Below are 24407 nucleotides of genomic sequence, written 5' to 3'. Positions count from 1 at the left end.
ATCTACTTACTAAACCAGACTTGAGAAAAGCTGTTTAAAGTGAGTGCTGCAATTTTAGTTACAACAAACAAGATGTGACATTAAAAAGTGTTCACTGGAAAAAGTGATCTCAACAGTAGGTGTCAGAAATTGCGTCTGTGACGGTGTATCGCGAACAGAAGCATCGTGTGTTTCAGATAACCGCTCTTATCAAGAAGTTCTTATCAGAAGCTAGATTCCAGATACAGCTACAACAGAAGCAGGGCAGTTCAGTGACATTCAGACCAGCTTCCGTAGCTCTCTGCTCTGATGCTTCTTCTCATCCCACTGGTATCTGTGACTGTGATTTAGAAAGGGGAAATTCATCTTCAAAATGTGGTACGTACTGCGACGAAGTGTTACATGTGGATACTGCTGCTCTAAATCAGGAAGAGTGGAAAAAGTATTACCAAAAGCAATGTTCTGTGTTTGTAACTAGGAGATGTTACACGTCCGTATACGGTTCTCACAAAAATATATCCTTTGTCTACCCTAGACCATTCGTTACACATATTATACACTAATAACAATTTTTCTGTGTCATTGACTTTGAGAAATTGTTGTTGTCGAGAATCACTTACGAAGAGTCTCTGTAAATTTAATGAATCTCTCGAGGATTGTTCTCTTTATAATGCGAATCTATCTGTCATTTCGGGAATTTACAGGTACTCAGTTTTTCCATAGTTACAGATCGTGTACGAATGAAAAGAGATATTTACCTGAAAAGTGTCTCTTTCTACGCGAAAAGGCCACATATGTTTAGAAGTTTCAACCTGCCAAACTTTCGTAAGGGCAACGTGGATTATTCACTTTTATGATTGCATCTTAATCTGATGGAAGATTATTGCTAAGCTTATCATAATAGATGTGGTTTGTTTTCAGTATTAACACGAAAAACCTAAATAAATAAAATTTACCTAAATATAGAAAAATTAATGTTGTTGGTTGAAGGATACTTATACAGATTTATTTCTTGGTCTCCAACAATCCACAGTTTCCTTTGTAAAATACTAGCACGTCGATGTCTCGAACTTTTTTTTATTGTTGTTTCTCTTTAGCTACGAAGTGAATATTTGGCGACGGGCTTGCGAATCATTCGTCCTTCATCACCAGCTGTAGGGCAGGTAAGGAATGAAACCCGATTACGACACTTTGATACTTTATTTAGATGATTTTGGGCATGTATGTCGTTATCAGACAGCGAAAGCAAAGAAGGCGAAAATATAAATCATCTTTCACGAATTCTTGGTGTTGGTCAGAGATATTACATTTTCGTTCATTCATGTGCGTATAATCGCATTTGAAGTATCGTGATTCAATTGGTATCTTATGATTTACGAAACAGTGATTTAACGTAACAAAAAAAGAAGTTTCTGGACTATCCAAACGAAAGCCTCCATGTAGAGAAATCCGAGTATTTAAATAGGTGTCCTTTTTGTGTTTGGAAGGGAGACGGGTGGAGATGGAAAGCTACCAGCGCGTACTGTACATATACTCGACAGTCCTTACCCGGTGGGTGGTTCTTTTGATATTGCTTCACCTTATATTTACAGAAATACTGGCCTAGAATATCTTTTGAAAGAGAAGAATGGGCCGCTGCCGTACTGGATTCATCTGGTAACAGCAGTTATGGTTATTATCCGGATAACTTGTCATATTTTGGCCTTCGACTGTGCCATGAGTCTCTGGTGGACTTTCCTTACCACTCTGAGCTAACATTGTAGCTTGCTCCATCAGCGAGTCATTCATTACGTTTGAAAATGAAAGAAGTGAACTGCATAAAAAATTTTTCGATCTTTTGGCAGATCTTGAAGTATTTGCTACATCACAAGAGACGTATTTCTGTTCTTCGTTTTTTCTTCTTATAAAAATAAGTAGCTATTAAGAGATTAAAGATATCTTGCTCATACACAGTCTTAGAGCATAACATATAATAGCAAGTTTATTTCAAAGTAATACATGTTACAGGGGATTTATTCCTTCAATGAGAGAAGCATTCAACGAATTCGAACATAAAACATTGGCAAACAATCTAAACAAGAACCCTAAAAAGTTTTGGTCATATGTAAAATCGGTAAGCGGATCTAAATCCCCTATTCAGTCACTCGTTGACCACGATGGCACCGAAACAGAGGACGACCGAAGAAAGGCAGAAATACTGAATTCAGTGTTCCGAAACTGTTTCACTGCGGAAAATCGTAACACGGTCCCTGACTTCAGCCGTCGCACGGACGCCAAAATGGAAAATATTGAAATAAACGATATCGGAATTGAAAAACAACTGCTATCACTTAGTAGCGGAAAAGCATCCGGACCAGACGAGATACCCTTAAGATTCTACAGTGATTATGCTAAAGAACTTGCCCCCTTTCTATCAGCAATTTATCGTAGATCTCTGGAAGAACGTAAAGTACCTAGCGACTGGAAGAAAGCACAGGTCGTTCCCATTTTCAAGAAGGGTCATAAATCAGATGCGAATAATTATAGGCCTATTTCACTTACGTCAATCTGTTGTAGAATAATGGAACATGTTTTGTGTTCTCGTATTATGACGTTCTTAGATAATACAAATCTCCTTCATCATAACCAACATGGATTCCGCAAACAGAGATCATGTGAAACCCAGCTCGCCCTATTTGCCCAAGAAATTCACAGTGCCGTAGACACTGGCGAGCAGATTGATGCCGTATTCCTGGACTTCAGGAAGGCATTTGATACGGTTCCGCACTTACGTTTAGTGAAAAAAATACGTGCTTACGGAATATCGGACCAGGTTTGTGATTGGATTCAGGATTTCCTAGAAGAAAGAACACAACATGTCATTCTTAACGGTTCAAAATCTGCAGATGTAGAGGTAATTTCGGGAGTACCGCAAGGAAGCGTGATAGGACCTTTACTGTTTACAATATACATAAATGACTTAGTTGACAACATCGGTAGCTCCGTGAGGCTATTTGCAGATGACACGGTTGTCTACAAGAAAGTAGCAACATCAGAAGACTCGTACGTACTCCAGGAAGACCTGCAGAGGATTAATGAATGGTGCGACAGCTGGCAGCTTTCCCTAAACGTAGATAAATGTAATATAATGCGCATACATAGGGGCAGAAATCCATTCCAGTACGATTATGCCATAGGTGGTAAATCATTGGAAGCGGTAACGACCGTAAAATACTTAGGAGTTACTATCCGGAGCGATCTGAAGTGGAATGATCACATAAAACAAATAGTGGGAAAAGCAGGCGCCAGGTTGAGATTCATAGGAAGAATTCTAAGAAAATGTGACTCATCGACGAAAGAAGAAGCTTACAAAACGCTTGTTCGTCCGATTCTTGAGTATTGCTCATCAGTATGGGACCCTTACCAGGTTGGATTAATAGAAGAGATAGACATGATCCAGCGAAAAGCAGCGCGATTCGTCATGGGGACATTTAGTCAGCGCGAGAGCGTTACGGAGATGCTGAACAAGCTCCAGTGGCGGACACTTCAAGAAAGGCGTTACGCAATACGGAGACGTTTATTATCGAAATTACGAGAGAGCACATTCCGGGAAGAGATGGGCAACATATTACTACCGCCCACATATATCTCGCGTAATGATCACAACGAAAAGATCCGAGAAATTAGAGCAAATACGGAGACTTACAAGCAGTCGTTCTTCCCACGCACAATTCGTGAATGGAACAGGGAAGGGGGGATCAGATAGTGGTACAATAAGTACCCTCCGCCACACACCGTAAGGTGGCTCGCGGAGTATAGATGTAGATGTAGATGTAGAAATATACCTCTACGAGTTATGCATGACTGATCTTGATACAGAGTTAGAAGATTGCACTTCATATTACATTTTTAAATGTTGCGACGTTTCCTTTCTCTTTTTAAGACAATATTCTCAGCAGTCTATTGCACAGTCCATGGTTGAGGGTGTTTTGAACGCATGTAGCTTCCTCTGCTCAAAGTATCTTTTACCGTATACCATACAACTTACAAAGTACATCACAGTATACATCCTCCCAGTCACCTCATTCCCGTTCCTTAACGAAGTCCATCGACTCCTCCTGACCCATGTTTCCTCTGAAATCGCACGTGAAAGAGAGAAGACTCTCAAACCTTAAATTAGTCTTTATGTTCATCTCGGAAGACACGGGAGGCAGTACGTGACGAAACACTTGTTTGAAACATCTCCCCGCAGAATTTACTTACAGTAAGCATTCCCCTCGTGCGCAAAAATTCTCCTCTTGCGTCTGACACTCGACAATTTTGATAATCTCTGGACACTCTTGTGCTAACAAAACTAAGTCATGACCAAAAGCGCAATTCGTCCTTCAATACTCCCAGTCTCTTTTATTAACCCGAAAGTTCTATACCGCCGAGGAAAATTCAAGAACCGCTGGATTAGCGATTCTGTGCGTTTCTTACTATCACAGAAGAATCTCATTGTCTTAGGAATCTTCCACTGAGAGATGTATGGTACCTGCGTTTCTTACACTTTCCTTCCGGATTTATGTCCTTCAAGTACTCTTCGATTTTATCTGTTTAATGACAGTTTGGTAATAATATAATCTAACAACAGTAAGTCTTTTCCCATCTTCACGCGCAAACCATTATATCTGTTTATGTTGACAGTCTCTGTCTCTGTAAATATTCCAAATTTTTTGCCATTGATTGGTACGTATTAAAAGTTCCTGCACCAAAAACTGAAGTAATGTTTATGTTTATGTTAGAAGGAACTTGTCCATCAATTACTCTTCTGTGTTTGTGAAAATTTCAGCGAGAATAATGTCGTGTAGCTTCCACTTACGTAAGCAATACTCGGATACGCGGCTTAACTGAGTCACTCGTCTGGTATCCACATACTATACACCATACATCCGTATCTGTCTCACCATGTGGAAGCCATCTATAAAATCGTACAGTTAAATTTACTACATTCTCAAAATCGTGTCAACTGAGTATCAAGAACCTTCCTTAAAAAGATCACAACCGACTTCATTCCTCATCCTTGTATAATCCGAGCAAACGCTTTACTTTTAATGGCTTCAAGACGACGGGACATTAAACAGCTTTCCATCCGCCTCTCTTCTTTCCAATGGCTACTTTCTCAGTCGTCTACACAACTTGTCACTATGTAACTAAACCAAATGTTGTATTACGACTTCGAATACTTTTGGCTACATTTGCAAGCTACTGTATACTTTTCACACAAGTTCTCATAACGTGCTTAGCAACTAGGCCCGTATCACAAATTACGTTGCACCACAGAGCAGTGAAACGACCAATTAAATTTTTACTTTTGCTTGCCAGAACGTAAACCTCTTGTCTGAAGTATTTGCAATACCGTGATCTACATGTCTTGTGTAAGAGAGATTACATGTCGTATATGACAAATCATATCATCCGATAAATAACCATTGAAGATCATGGATTCTCGAAAAAACCACTCACGTGATATAGCCAAATAACTAGTAAAAGATTTAGTGGCACGTTTTGTAGTGCTCATCCCAACTTGCATTAGTATCTCAGCAACACGGATCACTTCCTATCATTTGAAATTGCACTTACACACTTTACTGAAATATTTTCTTTTAAAACAGGACAACTTTCAAATACGAACCCTTCAAGGACGAAAATTTCGATTACGTAGCTCAAAATGGGAGCGACGTGTTTAGTCAAGGTGTCATCCGTGTGTCACCATCTGAATGCGTTCTGCCTGCAGCCTACATGGAAATCGCCCTAAAGATAAAGAATTTCAAAGTCTATGAAGACGATATTTGGGTTGTGTCGTTCCCAAAGTGTGGTGAGTATCGTAAGGACAATCTGTATTTTCTGAAAATACTCTATAGTATTATTTTTGTGGTTTGAAAACAATATAATCTTATGTAGGCTCTTCATTGACACGAGAGATGGTGTGGTTGCTAATGAAGGACTTGGATTTTCAGACAGCGAGGAACGTGGACCTGGTTGATAGGTTTCCGTGTCTGGAGTAAGTTTCTTAACCATCGCTAACTGCTGTCATTCACTGGTATTTATGAATGTTACATGCTTCCCTGTCACAGGACCTAACAGTAAATAGAAAACAGATTTTTCACGCATATGCACACCGCTGCTGCAAGCTATTCGAGATTTTTTATTCCGTTTTATGTATATTTCTATTCAGCATTTCCCATTACATTTCAATATTACATGTGCGAAGGTTAACTGAAAATGTTATACGCATATTTTAGATTAACTAAAATAGTGCTATTCATACAGTTACATAAGAAACATTTCTTTCAAACGCTAAATTAGAACATATCTAGACTCATAAGATTCATATTTACAAATACAGATGTTTATCTTGAGTTGTGATTACAAAGCCATTAGCCTTCTAGCATTCATTCAATGTTTTTGTGGTATATGTGAAGTTATAGAGGAACCAAACGACTGCCACACAACAAAGAATCCTACTGAACTATAAAAGTTGAAAAAAGTCACTAATTTATGAATTAAGTCTTATTTTTAGATGAGCTTCCGCAATATTTTTTCAGTCATTTGGTACCTGAGATTGTGGCTCTCTTTCGTTATATTACGGCGGGTTAAAAGCAAATAATCAATAGTTTCATCTCCTCTAGATTTTTATCAGTTATTTTGTAGAGTTTGTAGTGAGGTGTCAGGAGGGTGGGAGAGGTTAAGTTCACCAATATAGTTTATGGTCCAACTTAATGTTGACTTAGTTGTTACTTGAATAAGTTTCACGTCAAAACCGAAGTAACTGTTCCTGAAGAAATCATAGTTTCTGCTCCAACCGTCCTACAGCCGTATTTAGACCTTTTCAATAACAGCTTACAATGGGCACTGGTGGTTGGTCCGTGAAATATATCCAATGCCTCCGTGATCTCTGGAAACAGGGAGGCCATTCCAAGGCCATCTGAAGACAACTTTGCGCTTCTCTCCCACCTCAGAAAAACCGTACATCGCATGCTCCTGCAGCAGTATGGATCACTTGGGGCAGGACTACACAAATTCTAGTTGCTATATGTTACTTCGAAATCATGATACGCCCATCCTAATCCTTCAAATGATTATTTACTGTGCAACAAATATCATTTGAGTTATACTCCCAAACGAAATTAAGCAAAGTCTCCAGCTCACGGCACTAAAAAGACGCATAACCAATATTGCCACAAAACTGCAGAAAACAAAATATAATAGTTAATAATGACTGCCGTGATCGACAATCTCCCATGCACATAACCACAGAAAGTGATCACACGAAACTAATATCACAAGCAAAGTTCATATATCATATTGTTGTGATCTTCAGTCCAGAGACTGTTTCGGTACAACTCGCTATGCTACTCTATCCTGTGGAAGCTTCTTCATCTCCAAGTTACTACTGCAAACTGTATCCTTCTGAATCTGCTAGTGTATTCATCTTTTGGTCCCCCTCTACGATTTTTACCCTCCATGATGCCCTCCAATACTAAATTGGTAATCCCTTGCTGCCTCAAAACGTATGCTCCCAACGCATACCTTCTTCCAGTCAAGTTCTGCCACAAATTCCTCTTCTCCACAATTCTATTCAGTAACTCCACATTAGTTACGTGATTTACCCATCTAATCTTCAGCATTATTCTGTAGCACCACGTTTTGAAAGCTTTCATCCCCTTCCTGTCTAAACTATTAACCATCCATGTTTCACTTCCACACATGGCTATGCTCCATACCAATACTTTCAGACAAGACTTCCTAACACTTAAATCTTCTTCAGAAACACTTACCTTACCATTGGCAGCCTATATTTTATATCCTCTCTACTTCGATCATTTATCGGTTTTTTGCTCCCCAAATAGCGAAACTCATTTACTACTTTAAGTGTCTCATTTCCTAATCTGATTCCCCCAGCATCACCTGATTTAATTAGACTACATTTGATTATCCACGTTTTAATTTTGTTGATGTTCATCTTATATCCTCCTTTAAGACACTGTCCATTCCGTTCAACTGCTCTTCACACATAATGCGCTTAATATTTCTCCTCTTTCTGAGTCCACTGTGTGCAAGTAACACACGTAACTGCATGAGAAACATTAACAAAACCGACTTACTGCAGGGACGGATTCTAGACAGGAAATGGAGAAGAAAATGTCTATGAACGTGTGTCTCAATCTGCATCACTGCCACGGTAGATGGCGCTGACGAGTGGAAGTTTCTCCACGTGCCCTGTGTTCCTTGTGTCTTGCAGGCTGTCGGTATCAAGCCGAGATGATGTTTAGGTACAGCCAAGCTGTTGGAAAAGGACGAGAGGCAGCGCAGCTGCACCAGGAGAAGTACCCTCACAGACATCTACCGTAACATACAACATTTAAAGCCTTTTTTGGGCATTTATATCATATGGGTCCTTTCAGACAGACGAACGTTCAGGGAAGCAGCAGATTGTGCCTGCGCAAGACTTGGAGGTTCGAGTTCTCCCTCTCGGCCGTTTCCATTGGCTTGACCGTGCATAAAAACCATCTCAACTTGTTCCCGACAAGAATACCTGACCATTCCGCTGCTTACAGCACGCTGCATCATTCACACAGCCTGCAACATAAGGAACACAAGACACGTGATTAGAGAAACTTCCACTCGTCAGCACCATCTATGACTGCAACGATGCATTTCCGGACCCATCTTCATAAGACCTTTCTCCTCCATTTCAAATCACGAGTTCTTCCCTGCAGTTTGTCGTTTTTCTTTATTGTTCACCCTGTGTATTCTCCATAAAATACTGAAAACTCTACTCCTTTTATCTGATATTCTTTTCTGCTGTGAGATAATAAATACACATAAATAATAAAAATGTCCATTTACCGCTTCTCCTCTCCTGGTCTCAATGCGTAGGGAATCTGCTAGTGTTTTGTGTGAGTACAGCTGGCTTCCTTTCTTCCTACCCTATCACTCCTTCCTAGAGAGCGCTGCCATTAGAGGTGGCTACGAATCTAGTGCACCTCCAAAAGGACTGACACGTACAGCATGTAAGTTGGTCCTACATGTTGACAATTGTAGCTTAGCATTCACTGACGAGGTCATCCCAATAATCTGTCACAGACCTGGGTAGCAGGTAACAAACCTCTTATTCTTTAACTTTTTGATGTGTCAGCTTTTTAGCAACACCCACAGATCGACGCGATATGCTGGTACGTTACCAGTGTCGATATGTGGTCAGCCGTTAATGGGGAGTGGAGATCACACAATGGGAGTTTGAACATCGTTCGTAGCAATAATACAGTTTAATTAATTTCCCAGTGGTGTCATAAATAGACAGACTAATAACAATACGAAACGAAAAAATAAAGGCTGGGTGGTTTTGGAGAACAGTAGGTCTACTCCCCAATGACACATCAGGGGACAGAATTCAAGCCTGGTGTCACCCACTGGTCTGGTAGCTCCACAGAACGCACTGCTCAGGTAACGCGAGCTCTGTGCAATTCTGTAAGACATACAGAAAGTATCTTAACACACACATAACGAATGCAGATACAAGACCAAGTTAAACCATGGCAAAGAACAATCCGATGTGGTGTGGTCGTTGGCATGGAAGATAATCACTGTGGCCTTTGAGCTATGTTTAAGTCTCTTGGTGAAGGATGGCTGAAGATAATATAGTTTGCTGCTGGTATGGGTTTATTGGAAAGGAAATTTGCGGGACTCCCTTGCCACAAACGCCGGAACTTTATCACAACTGGTACCTTGGGCGGTCCTAACAGGGAAAAAATTCTCGTCAAATTTTGAATTGCTGCAGTTATCTTATCTCTGGACATTAACCAAATAAAAAGCGAAAGGGTTTCCACAGCTGCAGAAATATACTTTTGGTCATACTGGATGTGAAACAACGCTCCATCGTAATCAGTGAACAGTTGGTCCATGGGATGTACGGCACAGGAGGCCTCCATAAGCCCCCTATCACGTTAGTATTAGGTTTGGCGATCTTGCAAGTTTGAAAGTTTGACACTTGCCCAACAATCTCTGGAAATCTTTATGTAAGGACGACCACGTAAGAAGCTTCTTAGTCTAATGGACGGTTTAGGTGTCCCCTATAACAGACTCATGGTAGTACTTCAACACCGCTGGGACCACATGGCAGGGAAGACAAACTTTTAACATCCCGTCCCTCTACATACAATAACAAACCAACCCCTTCTGTGTCTCACAGCCCCGTACTTTCTCTCCTGCTGCCACCTTCAGCTTAGTCAGACCAAAGTCAGATTCTTGCTTTTGTCGTTCTCGAAAATCGTTGTACAGAGAGGGTACTGCAGTTAACACAGCGAATACACAACACACCTCCACTGAATTTTCGGAGGTAACGGATTCATCTATCAATTCCTCAGACATCCGACTAAGGACGCGGGCGACATTTTTGTGACCCTTAATGTACCTGACCGAAAAGCAGAATGCCGAGATTCACACCTCTGAGCGGGCGATCCCAATCGTTTCACGCAGACGCCCTATGATAACCGACATTTCTCGATAACTAAAAGCACAGCGAGAGCCACTAACCAGCAGATCGTGCCATCGTGCGACAATCACCGTCCAACTCTTGCAACAATAGGGCCCAACACCTGATTTCGAAGCATGATAAATGGCTTCGCAAATTCCGAAAGCGCCAAGACGTGGACGTTGCTCAGTGCCCAGACGAGGCGTCGGGAGTAGCTTCCTGGCCGCCGGTCCACCTAAATGGACAGCCAGTTCTGCGCAACTGGTTTCAGGCAGCATAAAGTTCCGTAAAGAAATTTCCTGAAAAGTTGCTCCTAGGGAAGGGGGTGGACTTCTCTGACGACGTGATAGAAGAAGAAACAGGAGTCGACGTGGAAGAGAGAGGGGATCCAATATATAACACTCCATTGGAATTTCTAAAACCACGTCGTTACCTAGCTGCAGCGGCTAAGTCAACACAGCCATGCATAAACACCCACCCACCTCCCCAGGGGTCGGAACCCCTGCAACCCATAGATTATAATAATGAATAATAAATTGATGAATGGATCTAAAAGATAAGATTTTTTCGTGAACTTGTAAGTAAGCTTTAAAAAAAAATCTCACGAGATAGATAAGGATGATTAGCAACTTTAGAAACAAAAATAAAAAAATTAAAAACATAAGAATATAAAAGAGTGGGCAAGAGTGAATCCAAAAGTGCAACAGTGAGGTTCCCAGAGTCCACCAGGGAGCATCCCAGAGTGCCCCAGAGAGCATCCCAGAGTGCCCCAGACAGCTAAAACACTAAGAAGAATCGCTTCTCGGCTTTTGGCCAGATCAATGTGTAGAAGTACATATCAAATAATAAACTAATTAAATGACTATTCACTCTGGTGTTGCGGTCGAAGCATGGCCATTTCCTAACTCTGTGGTGGGTGACGAATAAATGTTCTGTAAAACGTGGCTAAATAGGAGTCAGTCAGTTCACCTTTCCACTATAAATCATCTCTGCTAATGAACGAAAATATCACTCACACACACAAACCAGCACAATACAGTTCAGTGGGCCTCCGTAATTTGTGATTCGGCTTCATAATGTAGCTTCCTCTTATGTCTAAGGACGCCAGCTCACAACTGTCAGAATGTACTCAAAATATTTTTTTAAATAAATGCATGCAGGAACTGGTACACTAGAAATTAGGTACGCACTTCTGTTTGGTTACTGCTTTTTTGAAATTCGTTCCTTTTCCCATCAACACCAAAAACAAAACAAAAATTAAAAATGTCTTTCACAGTTTACCCTCGAAACTCACAGTCCGATCGAGAGTTGATGTATCTGTCAAGGGTATCACCTAATTCACGGTAGATCCCCATGAGGTTTTCGCGAGAAAATCGTTAAAATTCTGCAGTCCCACTTCAAACTACAAGTCGCACACTGACTTCACACTAAAATTACTCTCTACGATATTGCAGTGCCTGTGTTGCTCTGAATTAACATACAAAGGAACTGGCTCTGCGGCGGCTACACGTGCTGTGAAAAACATTTACGTTATTCGCCATTGCGAATATGGACAACCATCAGCTGTGAACGGAATAACGACAAGTTTATCCAGACCGTGACTCGAAACCGGATTTCCCGTTTGTCGCGGGCGTTCGCGTTACCATTTGGCTATCCAAGCACGGCTCAGAGGCAGGCCCAAACTTTCATACTTTGTCAACGATGTGTCTAAAACCTGTACTCGTACATCCACTTTACTCACTCACCCGGTGTCTAGGGCGCTGCAGTCATGGACTGTGCGACTGGTCCCGCCAGAGTTTCGAGTCCTCCCTCGGACATGTGTGTGTGTGTTTGTCCTTAGGATAATTTAGATTAAGTAGTGTGGAAGCATAGGGACTGATGACCTTAGCGGTTAAGTCTCATCAGATTTCACACACATCTGAACCTTTGGACTAGCCCGGTGTCGGCGTATAAATACGATATTGCAGTACCTATGTTACTCCAAATTACTATGCAACGTTTTTTAGGTAAGTCTGTAACGCTCTCGCACTGACTAAACGATCCAGTGAGGAAATGCGGCGCTCTTCGTTGGATCTTCTTTATCTCTTCTGTCGCTTGCCCAGTCAAGCGACCTTCAAGTGCAATGTCTCCCAGTAAGGGAATATACATAATGGATATGCTAGTAGAGGTTGTTGACACATGGTTGAAGAAACATAGAAGTCTGGGTTTAGCCATCAATTCTGCAGGCATGGGTAAATGGTAAGGCGAACGCTCTCTGTAAGCGGGACATTCGGGTTCGAGTACCGGTCCGACACAAATTTCCATTGTCGTCATTACATTCTGGAGCTGATTGTTGTCCATACTTGAAATTGTGAATACACTAAAAAATTTAGTCCGACTTTTAGTTGGGTGCGACAGCCTAAAACTGAAAACTGCCGCTCGAGCTTGCCACACTCAAAACCAACACCCCACCAAATTCTCTATTCCAGATTTTATAATTCCACAGAAGCAAATCGAGAAGAAGGCGACCCATAACGAAACTATTATTCCAGAGTTGGCGACTTAGAGTAATTCAGCGCTCACAAACCGCGACTCTGTTCCCGTTCATCAAACACAATTACTCACAGAGACCGCCCCGAAAAAAGGCTGTATCGAATCCCCTGTTAAAAATTGTTGATCTACGACCACTGCAGTCAAATCAACAGCTTAGTAAGACGAATGCTGGAATTAACAGTTTAAAAATTTAAAATGTCCATTATATGTGGGTTTATACGGAAATTTTCCAAGAAATCTCATGCTGTCGTTCGTTTTCTTTTATTTCTCATAGTTTCTTTGTAAGTAACATTTTTCTGCGTCTATCCTTAGTTTTTCAGGTGTTTTGGAACGAGTATTAATAAATAATTTAAACTATACATTCTAATAATTTCCTTCTTATTTCTGGTTTATTGTACTGGCACTGCTTTTACGATTTTTACAGTTTTTTATCACGAAAAATTCTTTTGCTGCACGAAACGCACATTTAGGCCTGTCATTTAAAAATGTGTACATTTTCAGTGAGTTTGTTGTGACTGTTCGATACAGCTGTACGTGATGTATGCACAGACAGCTTGTTCGTTGCAACCGCACGATTCGTTGCCGACATAGTTCTTTTATGGTTCAGAAAATAGACATAATACTTTTTCAAAATAAGATGACAAACTAATGCAGATGTCGTGAGCTCGTCCCAGTCTTGAAATATACTATTTTTTTTCTGCTAGGGGTGAGCATACTAGCTCCTCAGTTACATACATGGATCAATAATTATTAATTTGTGAATAAGTTTATTTTTCAAATGGTTCTGCGAAAGCGGCCATTGAGCATATCTCCATTGTCCCAATCAGCAGCCTGGCCTCCCGTGGCGAAGCAGTGTGTCTCTGTCCTATGGGTTTTCATGACTCAAGGACACTGCCATCTGTGGAGAGAAGTGTGAATTTTCCCAATACGTGCTCGTGTCAAACAGAGTTTGGTCTAGGCACTCGCAGTCTCTTTTTTAAGTCTCAAATAAGGGTTTCTCACCTTTCCAGTGGGCAACCTCTTCACAGTGTTTAGATTGTATGAGACTGGCGGTATACCATTAGACTTCCTGAAAAACATCATCGAAACAATAACGAAGATAGCAACAGCAGACAAGTGGAAGAATTGTCGCACATCAGCTTAACAACTCACTCATCCAAATTGCTGAAAAGAATAATGTACACAAGAATGGGAAAGAAAACTGACGATGTTTTAGGCGGCCGCTGTGGCCGAGCGGTTCTAGGCGCTTCAGTCTGGAACCGCGCGACCGCTACAGTCGCAGGTTCGAATCCTGCCTCGGGCATGGACGTGTGTGATATCCTTAGGTTAGTTAGGTTTAAGTACTTCTAAGTTCTAGGCGACTGATTACCTCAGCTGTTCAGTCCCATAGTGTTTAGAGCCATTTGAACCATTTGAGGATGAGTTAGATAACGATCAGTTTGGGTTTAGGAAAAGTGAAGGCACCAGAAGCACTTGATAATGGAAGGAAGGCTGAACAAAAGGATTTATCGACCTGGAGAAAGTGTTGTTGTTGTTGTTGTGGTCTTCAGTCCTGAGACTGGTTTGATGCAGCTCTCCATGCTACTCTATCCTGTGCAAGCTTCTTCATCTCCCAGTACCTACTGCAACCTACATCCTTCTGAATCTGCTTAGTGTATTGATCTCTTGGTCTCCCTCTACGATTTTTACCCTCCACGCTGCCCTCCAATGCTAAATTTGTGATCCCTTGATGCCTCAAAACATGTCCTACCAACCGATCCCTTCTTCTAGTCAAGTTGTGCCACAAACTTCTCTTCTCCCCAATCCTATTCAGTACCTCCTCATTAGTTACGTGATCTACCCACCTTATCTTCAGCATTCTTCTGTAGCACCACATTTCGAAAGCTTCTATTCTCTTCTTGTCCAAACTGGTTATCGTCCATGTTTCACTTCCATACATGGCTACACTCCATACAAATACTTTCAGAAACGACTTCTTCTTCAGAAACGATTTCCTTGCCATTGCCAGTCTACATATTATATCCCCTCTACTTCGACCATCATCAGTTATTTTACTCCCAAAATAGCAAAACTCCTTTACTACTTTAAGTGTCTCATTTCCTAATCTAATCCTCTCTGCATCACCCGATTTAATTTGACTAGATTCCATTATCCTCGTTTTGCTTTTGTTGATGTTCATCTTATATCCTCCTTTCAAGACACTGGCCATTCCGTTCAATTGCTCTTCCAAGTCCTTTGCTGTCTCTGACAGAATTACAATGTCATCGGCGAACCTCAAAGTTCTTACTTCTTCTCCATGAATTTTAATACCGACTCCGAATTTTTCTTTTGTTTCGTTTACTGCTTGCTCAATATACAGATTGAATAACATCGGGGAGAGGCTAAAACCCTGTCTCACTCCTTTCCCAACCACTGCTTCCCTTTCATGCCCCTCGACTCTTATAACTGCCATCTGGTTTCTGTACAAATTGTAAATAGCCTTTCGCTCCCTGTATTTTACCCCTGCCACCTTCAGAATTTGAAAGAGAGTATTCCAGTTAACGTTGTCAAAAGCTTTCTCTAAGTCTACAAATGCTAGAAACGTAGGTTTGCCTTTTCTTAATCTTTCTTCTAAGATAAGTCGTAAGGTTAGTATTGCCTCACGTGTTCCAACATTTCTACGGAATCCAAACTGATCTTCCCCGAGGTCCGCTTCTACCAGTTTTTAAATTCGTCTGTAAAGAATTCACGTTAGTATTTTGCAGCTGTGACTTATTAAACTGATAGTTCGGTAATTTTCACATCTGTCAACACCCGCTTTCTTTGGTATTGGAATTATTATATTCTTCTTGAAGTCTGTGGGTATTTCACCTGTCTCATACATCTTGCTCACCAGATGGTAGAGTTTTGTCATGACTGGCTCTCCCAAGGCCATCAGTAGTTCTAATGGAATGTTGTCTACTCCCGGGGCCTTGTTTCGACTCAGGTCTTTCAGTGCTCTGTCAAACTCTTCACGCAGTATCTTATCTCCCATTTCATCTTCATCTACATCCTCTTCCATTTCCATAATACTGTCCTCAAGTACATCGCCCTTGTATAAACCCTCTATATACTCCTTCCACCTTTCTGCCTTCCCTTCTTTGCTTAGAACTGGGTTTCCATCTGAGCTCTTGATATTCATGCAAGTGGTTCTCTTCTCTCCAAAGGTCTCTTTAATTTTCCTGTAGGCAGTATCTATCTTACCCCTAGTGAGAAAAGCCTCTACATCCTTACATTTGTCCTCTAGCCATCCCTGCTTAGCCATTTTGCACTTTCTGTCGATCTCATTTTTGAGACGTTTGTATTCCCTTTTGCCTGCTTCATTTACTGCATTTTTATATTTTCTCCTTTCATCAATTAAATTCAATATTTCTTCTGTTACCCAAGGATTTCTATTAGCCCTCGTCTTTTTACCTACTTGATCCTCTGCTGCCTTCACTACTTCATCCCTCAGAGCTACCCACTCTTCTTCTACTGTATTTCTTTCCCCCATTCCTGTCAATTGTTCCCTTATGCTCTCCCTGAAACTCTCTACAACCTCTTGTTCTTTCAGTTTATCCAGGTTCCATCTCCTTAAATTCCCACCTTTTTGCAGTTTCTTCAGTTTCAATCTGCAGTTCATAACCAATAGATTGTGGTCAGAATCCACATCTGCCCCTGGAAATGTCTTACAATTTAAAACCTGGTTCCTAAATCTCTGTCTTACCATTATATAATCTATCTGATACCTATTAGTATCTCCAGGATTCTTCCAGGTATACAACCTTCTTTTATGATTCTTGAACCAAGTGTTAGCTATGATTAAGTTATGCTCTGTGCAAAATTCTACAAGGCGGCTTCCTCTTTCATTTCTTCCCCCCAATCCATATTAACCTACTATGTTTCCTTCTCTCCCTTTTCCTACTGACGAATTCCAGTCACCCATGACTATTAAATTTTCGTTTCCCTTCACTACCTGAATAATTTCTTTTATCTCATCATACATTTCATCAATTTCTTCACCATCTGCAGAGCTAGTTGGCATATAAACTTGTACTACTGTAGTAGGCATGGGCTTTGTGTCTATCTTGGCCACAATAATGCGTTCACTATGCTGTTTGTAGTAGCTAACCCGCACTCCTATTTTTTTATTCATTATTAAACCTACTCCTGCATTACCCCTATTTGATTTTGTATTTATAACCCTGTAATCACCTGACCAAAAGTCTTGTTCCTCCTGCCACCGAACTTCACTAATTCCCACTATATCTAACTTTAACCTATCCATTTCCCTTTTTAAATTTTCTAACCTACCTGCCCGATTAAGGGATCTGACATTCCACGCTCCGATCCGTAGAATGCCAGTTTTCTTTCTCCTGATAACGACGTCCTCTTGTGTAGTCCCCGCCCGGAGATCCGAATGGGGGACTATTTTACCTCCGGAATATTTTACCCAAGAGGACGCCATCATCATTTAATCATACAGTAAAGCTGCATGTCCTGGGGAAAAATTACGGCTGTAGTTTCCCCTTGCTTTCAGCCGTTCGCAGTACCAGCACAGCAAGGCCGTTTTGGTTAATGTTACAAGGCCAGATCAGTCAATCATCCAGACTGTTGCCCCTGCAACTACTGAAAAGGCTGCTGCCCCTCTTCAGGAACCACATGTTTGTCTGGCCTCTCAACAGATACCCCTCCGTTGTGGTTGCACCTACGGTACGGCCATCTGTATCGCTGAGGCACGCAAGCCTCCCCACCAACGGCAAGGTCCATGGTTCATGGGGGAAATTGTTGTAACATATACTAAATCCTGAGATAAATAGGGGTAAGCTATTAGGAAAGCCATGCAATATGCTAAAAGTACAAGTACCAAGAGGGAACAATAAGAATTTAAGACTAAGAACGAAGTGCTCCGATAAAACAGGATCGTAAACCAGGGAAGTAGTCTTTCGGCTCTATTGGCCAATCTGTGCAACGAAGAAGCAATGACGGAGACAAAAAGATGGTTCGTGAGTGGGATTGATTCACGGTGAATGCATAACTATGATAAGATTCGCTGATAACACTTCCATTTAGAGTGAAAGTGAATAAGGACTGCAGGATGAGTTGAATGGAATGGGCAGTCTAATGAGGACAGAATATGAACTGAGGATAAATTGAAGATAGACGAAAATAATGAGAAGTAGCAGAAATGAGAATTGCGAGATAGTTAATATCAGAAATGGGGGATCATGAAGCAGACGAAGGTAAGGAATTCTTCTAGCTAGGCAGCAAAATAACCCATAATGGACGGAGCAAGGAGGACATAAAAAGCAGCCTGCCACAGGCAAAGAGGGCATACCTGGCCACAAGAAGCCTACTCGTGTCACACATAGGCCTTCATCAGAGGAAGAAATTGCTGAGAATGTACGTCTGGAGCACGGCATTGAGTGGTAATGAAACATGAACCATAGGAAGACTGAACTCTTGTCATAGCATTTATTTCCACCAGTGGCTTTCCTTTGGAAACAGCACCGGCCAGGATTTTTGCAAATTCTGCACACACCTTTCTTGACATATCAGGTGGCAGTCCCCTCAACAACGCATCTATTGCTTTAGGTTCTGTTTTCTGAAGAATGATTCTACTCATTTCGTCATTACCCGTCAACTAATACGTATTCACCTATATTCCCTGCCTTCTACCTAGAAAACCCTCATCGACTTTCTGCTTTTGCGACACCCCTTGTAATTGTTTACGAAAGAATCTGTAGTAATTTGGTTCAAATGGTTCAAATGGCTCTGAGCACTATGGGACTTAACATCTGAGGTCATCAGTCGCCTAGAACTTAGAAGTACTTAAACCTAACTAACCTAAGGACATCACACATATCCATGCCCGAGGCAGGATTCGAACCTGCGATCGTAGCGATCACGCGGTTCCAGACTGAAGTGCCTAGAACCGCACGGCCACACCGGGCGGCTGTAGCAATATCCCCTTTTATAACTTTGTACCAGCCCTTCCCTGAGTTCCAAATGTTTAATTATTCCCTAGGTCATTATGATAAGTAACATTTTCACTTCTTCTGTCCTCTGTAAGAACTAGTCGTCAGTACAATGTCCCAACTTGACAATGGACAACAGGTTACCTATAAATGGTATTATATCCACCCAGACATGCCCAAAAAAGTTAACTAATTCATCGGTAGCTGAATGTAGGGTGGGGATAGTCAAACTGGACGAGACCCTGTCCTATTTTATTGCATCCAGCTACTGGTGCAGTTCTGCATTATTCTGCTCGAAAGTATCTAATCGCTTATGCATATCTGTATTATTCACTATCTTCTGACCTACCTGGTCTCTTATGCATTTAGTCACTTCCAAAGCGTTAAGTTCTCCTGTTGTAGTTCCTGGTATTACGCAAATTTTGTCTAATACACGAGACAACAAGAGTAGAAACAAAATGATATAAGTAGAACATTTAAATATAACGATATCGTAACAGTTCTTGTTATTACTCAATTTCTTCACCTCAGTGGGGGCTCAATATTAACACTCCACACATTCCGTAATAAACTTCATGCAGTGATAGAGCCATGATCCTCGGTTCACGTTTCCTTTACTCACACCAATTCCCTTGCCAACGAAATGCAAACTAGCGTACATTGCATCCTAAATTTACATTACACACCTTCAAATCATCGTCTGCAACCAATGTGTTTGAGTTGAAGATCTGCATAATCAGGAAAAGCCACAAAAGTACAGCTAGAGCTCTCACCGAAATGACTTTCTTATGCTGCTCACCGCGGCTGTCAACATCGTTCCAAATCCACTTGGCCACTTGTGCCTCAGGTTTCCACAGCCCAGAGACCTGTCGACAGTTGTAAAGGGTTGTCAGGGTGGTAGCTGAATTAGGTGTCCCATTATGTCACGATGGCTATAAGACTAGATTCAAAGTTTGTATTCATTTTCCATGATGGACCGGCCTCTACCGTGTAACTGCTGATTGAACTTCTGGTTCGGATATTTCGCCTGCATTTTCCTTCTTCAATACACTGTTACTTCTATTGATCTTCTCAGCCGTTTCATCAAATGAAGCCACTCCGATGCCTTTTAATTTTGCTTGTGTCCCGGAAAGAGTAAAAAATCACGTAACTGGTACCTGTCAAAGAGGCTGAATAATTTAGAGAGACAACACCGCAACCACAGTGAAGTCAACTGAACCGACCTCCGCCATGTTCTCGGGGATGGAAAGAAATAGGCGTCGAGCGTACCAGTGCGTAAGAAAATTATGAAATTGGAGCTGTTAGTTTTAGCACTGTACGAGTAGCTTTCATTTAAACACCTTGACCCAGACAGTCAATAGCAGAAAATTTACCGTCAAAATACATTCTTACAGTTTAGTTTAACATCCATCTTCGTTTTGTTTTAGTGCACCCTCTTACACAGAAAACTTTCAAAGAGTAACAGTGGTTTCAGAGACCAACGTTCTACAGAAAAATTCCTTTAACTTTGACTGTGTATACTACTCATTTCACATTTGACACAATAAATTAATAAAAATAACTGTGTAGCACTGAGCAAGGAAACATCACCTTATAAATCCAGTATATTACTATTTAAGCCTACCAGGCAGTCCAATATGCAATGAAGCTATTTTTTATCTTAATTTTAATGAAGTAATAGCCATATACCACCCTGTGTTTCTGCTGAATCTGGTTACATGTCTTACATGTAAAACCTAATTATCCCACGTTACATAGTGGGCGCTGCAACCCCTTGGATGATTCGTAGTTTATTTCTTTCTTTTTACTAGAAAATATTTCCCATCATCCTGTTGACTTTTATTGTCAGTGTTTTCCGTTAGCTACATTCCACGTCGATTTTCCGATGAACTTCCTCATTCCGTACCTTATCAATCCACCTAGTTTTCAATGTTCTTCTGTAACCCCACATTTCAAATGCGTTTCAGTACCATACAATTCTGTGATTCAGACGTACGTTAGCAGCAAATTATGTCTGAGACTAAGTTCGATGTTTGATACCAGCCGACTTCTCTCAGTCAAGAATGCCCTCTTCGCTGTGATAGTCTGCATTGTAATGCCCCCCTTGCTCCGTCCATCATGGGTTTTTTGCTACCTGCGTAGCAGAATTCGTTAACGTCGTTTAATCGTGGTTCCCATTTCCGATGTTAAGTACATCTCGGTTTTCATTTCTGCTACTTCTCTTCACGTTCGTCTTCCTTCGGTTTACTCTATATACATATTCTGTACTCATTGGAATGTTCATTCCATTCAACAAGTCCTGTAAGGTTTCTTCACTTTCACTGAGTATAGCAGTACTATCAGCGAATGTTAACAATGTATACTTTCACCTTCGATTTTAATCCCATTTTCGAAACTTTCTTTTATTTCCGTCATTGCTCCTTCGATGTACAGATTGAACATTGGGAGCGAAATACTACATCCTTCTTTGTATGTATGTTATTGTTTCCAACCTTTGTGGTTGTCTTTCTTACATTTGTCCCTCATTCTTCAACTGAACTGCGCACAAGGGTATCCATTATTGCAGTATCTATAGCCTCATAGAACGTCAAACGTATCTCTTCGTTACTTAGTACCTCCGTACCCCACTTCACTACGCATTGCTTCTTCCTCCCTAGCCTCTTACACTTCAACCCGCTATTCATCATTACAAATCTTATTAGTAATAAAACCAGAATCTTCCCGTATATCACTGTTTTTTCCAAGTATGTGTGATTCTTGACTATTAGATTTGGATCTCACTTTACGTAGTGAATTACCTGCTCAGTATCGTCATACATTTTCTCTATCTCTTCATCTTCGGCATACAACACTGGCTTACACAATTGAACAATTGTTGACTCTGTATGTCTTCGCAGGATGTAGAACGTCGCTTCCAGCAGATTTATCATATGAAATATTGTACAGGTCTCATCCTGCCTTGTATTTACTGACCACATTACACGTCTGGCAAGGTTATAGGACGATTTGCTTTTAATACATGATGGGAGCATATATTTTCCTCAGCTACTTTTCTGACACACGGCGAAGGCAATTTATTTTTGAGGATATTTTATCGTCGATGCCCATAAATTGTTTATCAACATTCAAACCTGACGATGCCAACCTGAAGATGCCTTGAATTAGGACAGAAGTGTGTAATTTATGACTAAATAAACAGAAATTTTAACATTACAACCAAATCTGTTTTCGCTTAGTCATCATTGTTGTCGGTGTTGGTTTGTTGTCGATTCTTATGCAATGAACTGTTAACAGTAAAACACTCTCTGCCATGTCTTCCTACTCATAACAAATCGTACTTCCGTTACACTATTTTCTACTTCTCTTGGTATTACCCTTGACTCATCTAACCAGATATCCTTGTCATCTCCTCATTTCACTTCACTGACCACCACCATCTCACAACTCGATCCGCAAAACGTTACCCTTTCGTTGGTTATTCAGACTTTTTGTCATAGCCACCTCCCTTTTACAGACTCCAAAAGAAATCCGATTGGCGGACTAGTCCGCAATTTTTTGCCAGTGCAGGGCTCATCGAGACATTTTTTTCAATTACAGGTCATATCTCCTAAGAATAAGTCTTTAAGGCAGAGGGTTTCGTGCCCTCTGCATCCTCACTGCGCTCACCCTTGCTGATTTTTCAACCTTATGGGGGCAGATTACAGCCCAAGAGGCGAGAGAGTGCTCTGGACCTCTGCCTGCTTCTCTTTGGCAGAGCAGCGGGCAGAACGGAGGTGACTTCTTATGCCGAACGCCATCGACTGTCATTGCTTATAGATTCTAATGGAAATTTAAACAATGACGGGGGTCAAACTGTTGACCCAGGACGTTACGATAGCTAGTGAAAGTCGCTACACCTAGACCAAGGGCTAGATGACGGTTCTTCAAATATGTGAATAACAAATTACTTAATATTCATTAAGCAGAATTTGCGCTTTTTGCGGTCGATACTAGTGTCATAACGATTCCCATAAGATTAAAAGCAACAAACGTGACTGGTACGTGGTTCCCTATTTGTATCTCACTTACCCATCATACCGTAGATACCATAACTGAGGGAGCTCGATGGAATCATGGTTGGTAGTCACAATTTATAAACAATATAGTTTATTGACATTACGCCTTTTAAGGAATTCGACAGTTACAAATTGTGGACGAGCCACTAGATAAAGCTTTGTAATTACAAATAGAAATCCAACGTACTCAGTAGTCAACCAAACAGTCTCTTAAGAGAAAGTTATAAAAAACTTAATTTGTCAGGCCTTTATAGAAACCTTAAGCACAGCAATTATCAATTACTTCACATAGCCACTTCATCAAACTCCTTAAAACCAGTTATTGCATTAAGAAGGCCGCACTTAACAAATAGTTCAAATGGCTCTGAGCACTATGGGACTTAACACCTGAGGTCATCAGTCCCTTAGAACTTACAACTACGTAAACATAACTAACCTAAGGATATCACACACATCCATGCCCGAGGCAGGATTCGAACCTGCGACCGTAGTGGTCGCGCGGTTCCAGACTGAACGCCTAGGTAAGCACCAAAGGCAGGTTTAAATCTAGCTGTCCTGATCCGACGGTGGTCGCAGCATGCTTAGCGTGAATCCGTCAGTCAAATACGAAGCGACGTGATATTTGTCAGGTCTCCCGACTCCTTGGTACGCGAGCGGCTTGGTGTAAGGGAATAAGTCGGCAGCAGGGTATATCTCAGGTTTATGGGGTTTCCACGGTTGGAGACAGAAAGAAAGACTCGGGTACCAGGCTAGGGAGGTGGAAATAAAGAAAAGAGCTCTTGAGTGGTATCTTGGTATTGATTTTCTTGCTTCTTACCGAATTTCCATGAACTTATCGAAGAGTAAAGACAATGGGTCGCAGTTTCAGTGATTGTGGAACATACATGGTGCTGACTAGATACTCAGATTTTTACAACAAATAGCCTGGCTGGCTCGAATCGTGATAAGCTACCGGTTACTTATTGCTCAGACCGAAAACTCAGGGTCCGTTACACGTCACACTGTAAGTGACCATAGGTACAAGTAAGCCGTAAGAGACTAACAACCCACAGTTCAGAGGTACCTAAGTCCTCTTAGTCTACAAGCTTAACTGAATAGAATTCTCTACGGACATAACTGTCTCTGACGGCTGACGGACACCCGAAGTTCATCTCCTGGCAGGAACTCCCGAACTGTTCGACTCTTCTCTGGCCCTGAACTGGTGACCTCTGTATATTTTGCTGGGGGTGTTTGCTTATAGAAGGTACGTGACCGCGTCGCATTGTTACCCGCGAATCGCAATCAAACAGCTCGAAATCAGGGATTTCTTAATGTTGGCGACCTCATATTGGACTGGCAAAAATGTCAAGCTCTGTACGTCTCCACCTATAT

General features: G+C 41.2%; 1 protein-coding gene across 3 annotated transcripts in view; it reads left to right on the top strand.

Moving 5' to 3' along the window:
- Positions 1-241: 241 nt before the first annotated feature.
- Positions 242-24407, top strand: part of LOC126262951 (luciferin sulfotransferase-like) — an 80315-nt gene continuing 56149 nt past the window's right edge. The window contains exons 1-4 of one of the 3 annotated variants that reach the window (XM_049959895.1): positions 258-357; positions 1077-1142; positions 5613-5815; positions 5958-6001. In XM_049959895.1, coding sequence (XP_049815852.1) covers positions 5777-5815; positions 5958-6001 — 83 coding nt within the window. In that variant the 5' untranslated portion in view covers positions 258-357; positions 1077-1142; positions 5613-5776. Of the gene's footprint in view, positions 358-1076; positions 1143-5612; positions 5816-5901; positions 6002-24407 lie in introns of all 3 variants that reach the window. The other 2 variants (XM_049959894.1, XM_049959893.1) reach the window with 2 other exon arrangements.

This window comes from Schistocerca nitens, chromosome 6, assembly GCF_023898315.1.
Source record: "Schistocerca nitens isolate TAMUIC-IGC-003100 chromosome 6, iqSchNite1.1, whole genome shotgun sequence".
Classification (NCBI taxonomy): domain Eukaryota; kingdom Metazoa; phylum Arthropoda; class Insecta; order Orthoptera; family Acrididae; genus Schistocerca; species Schistocerca nitens.
The sequence above is the reverse complement of the archived record's forward strand: the minus strand, read 5'-3'. Positions and strand labels throughout refer to the sequence as shown.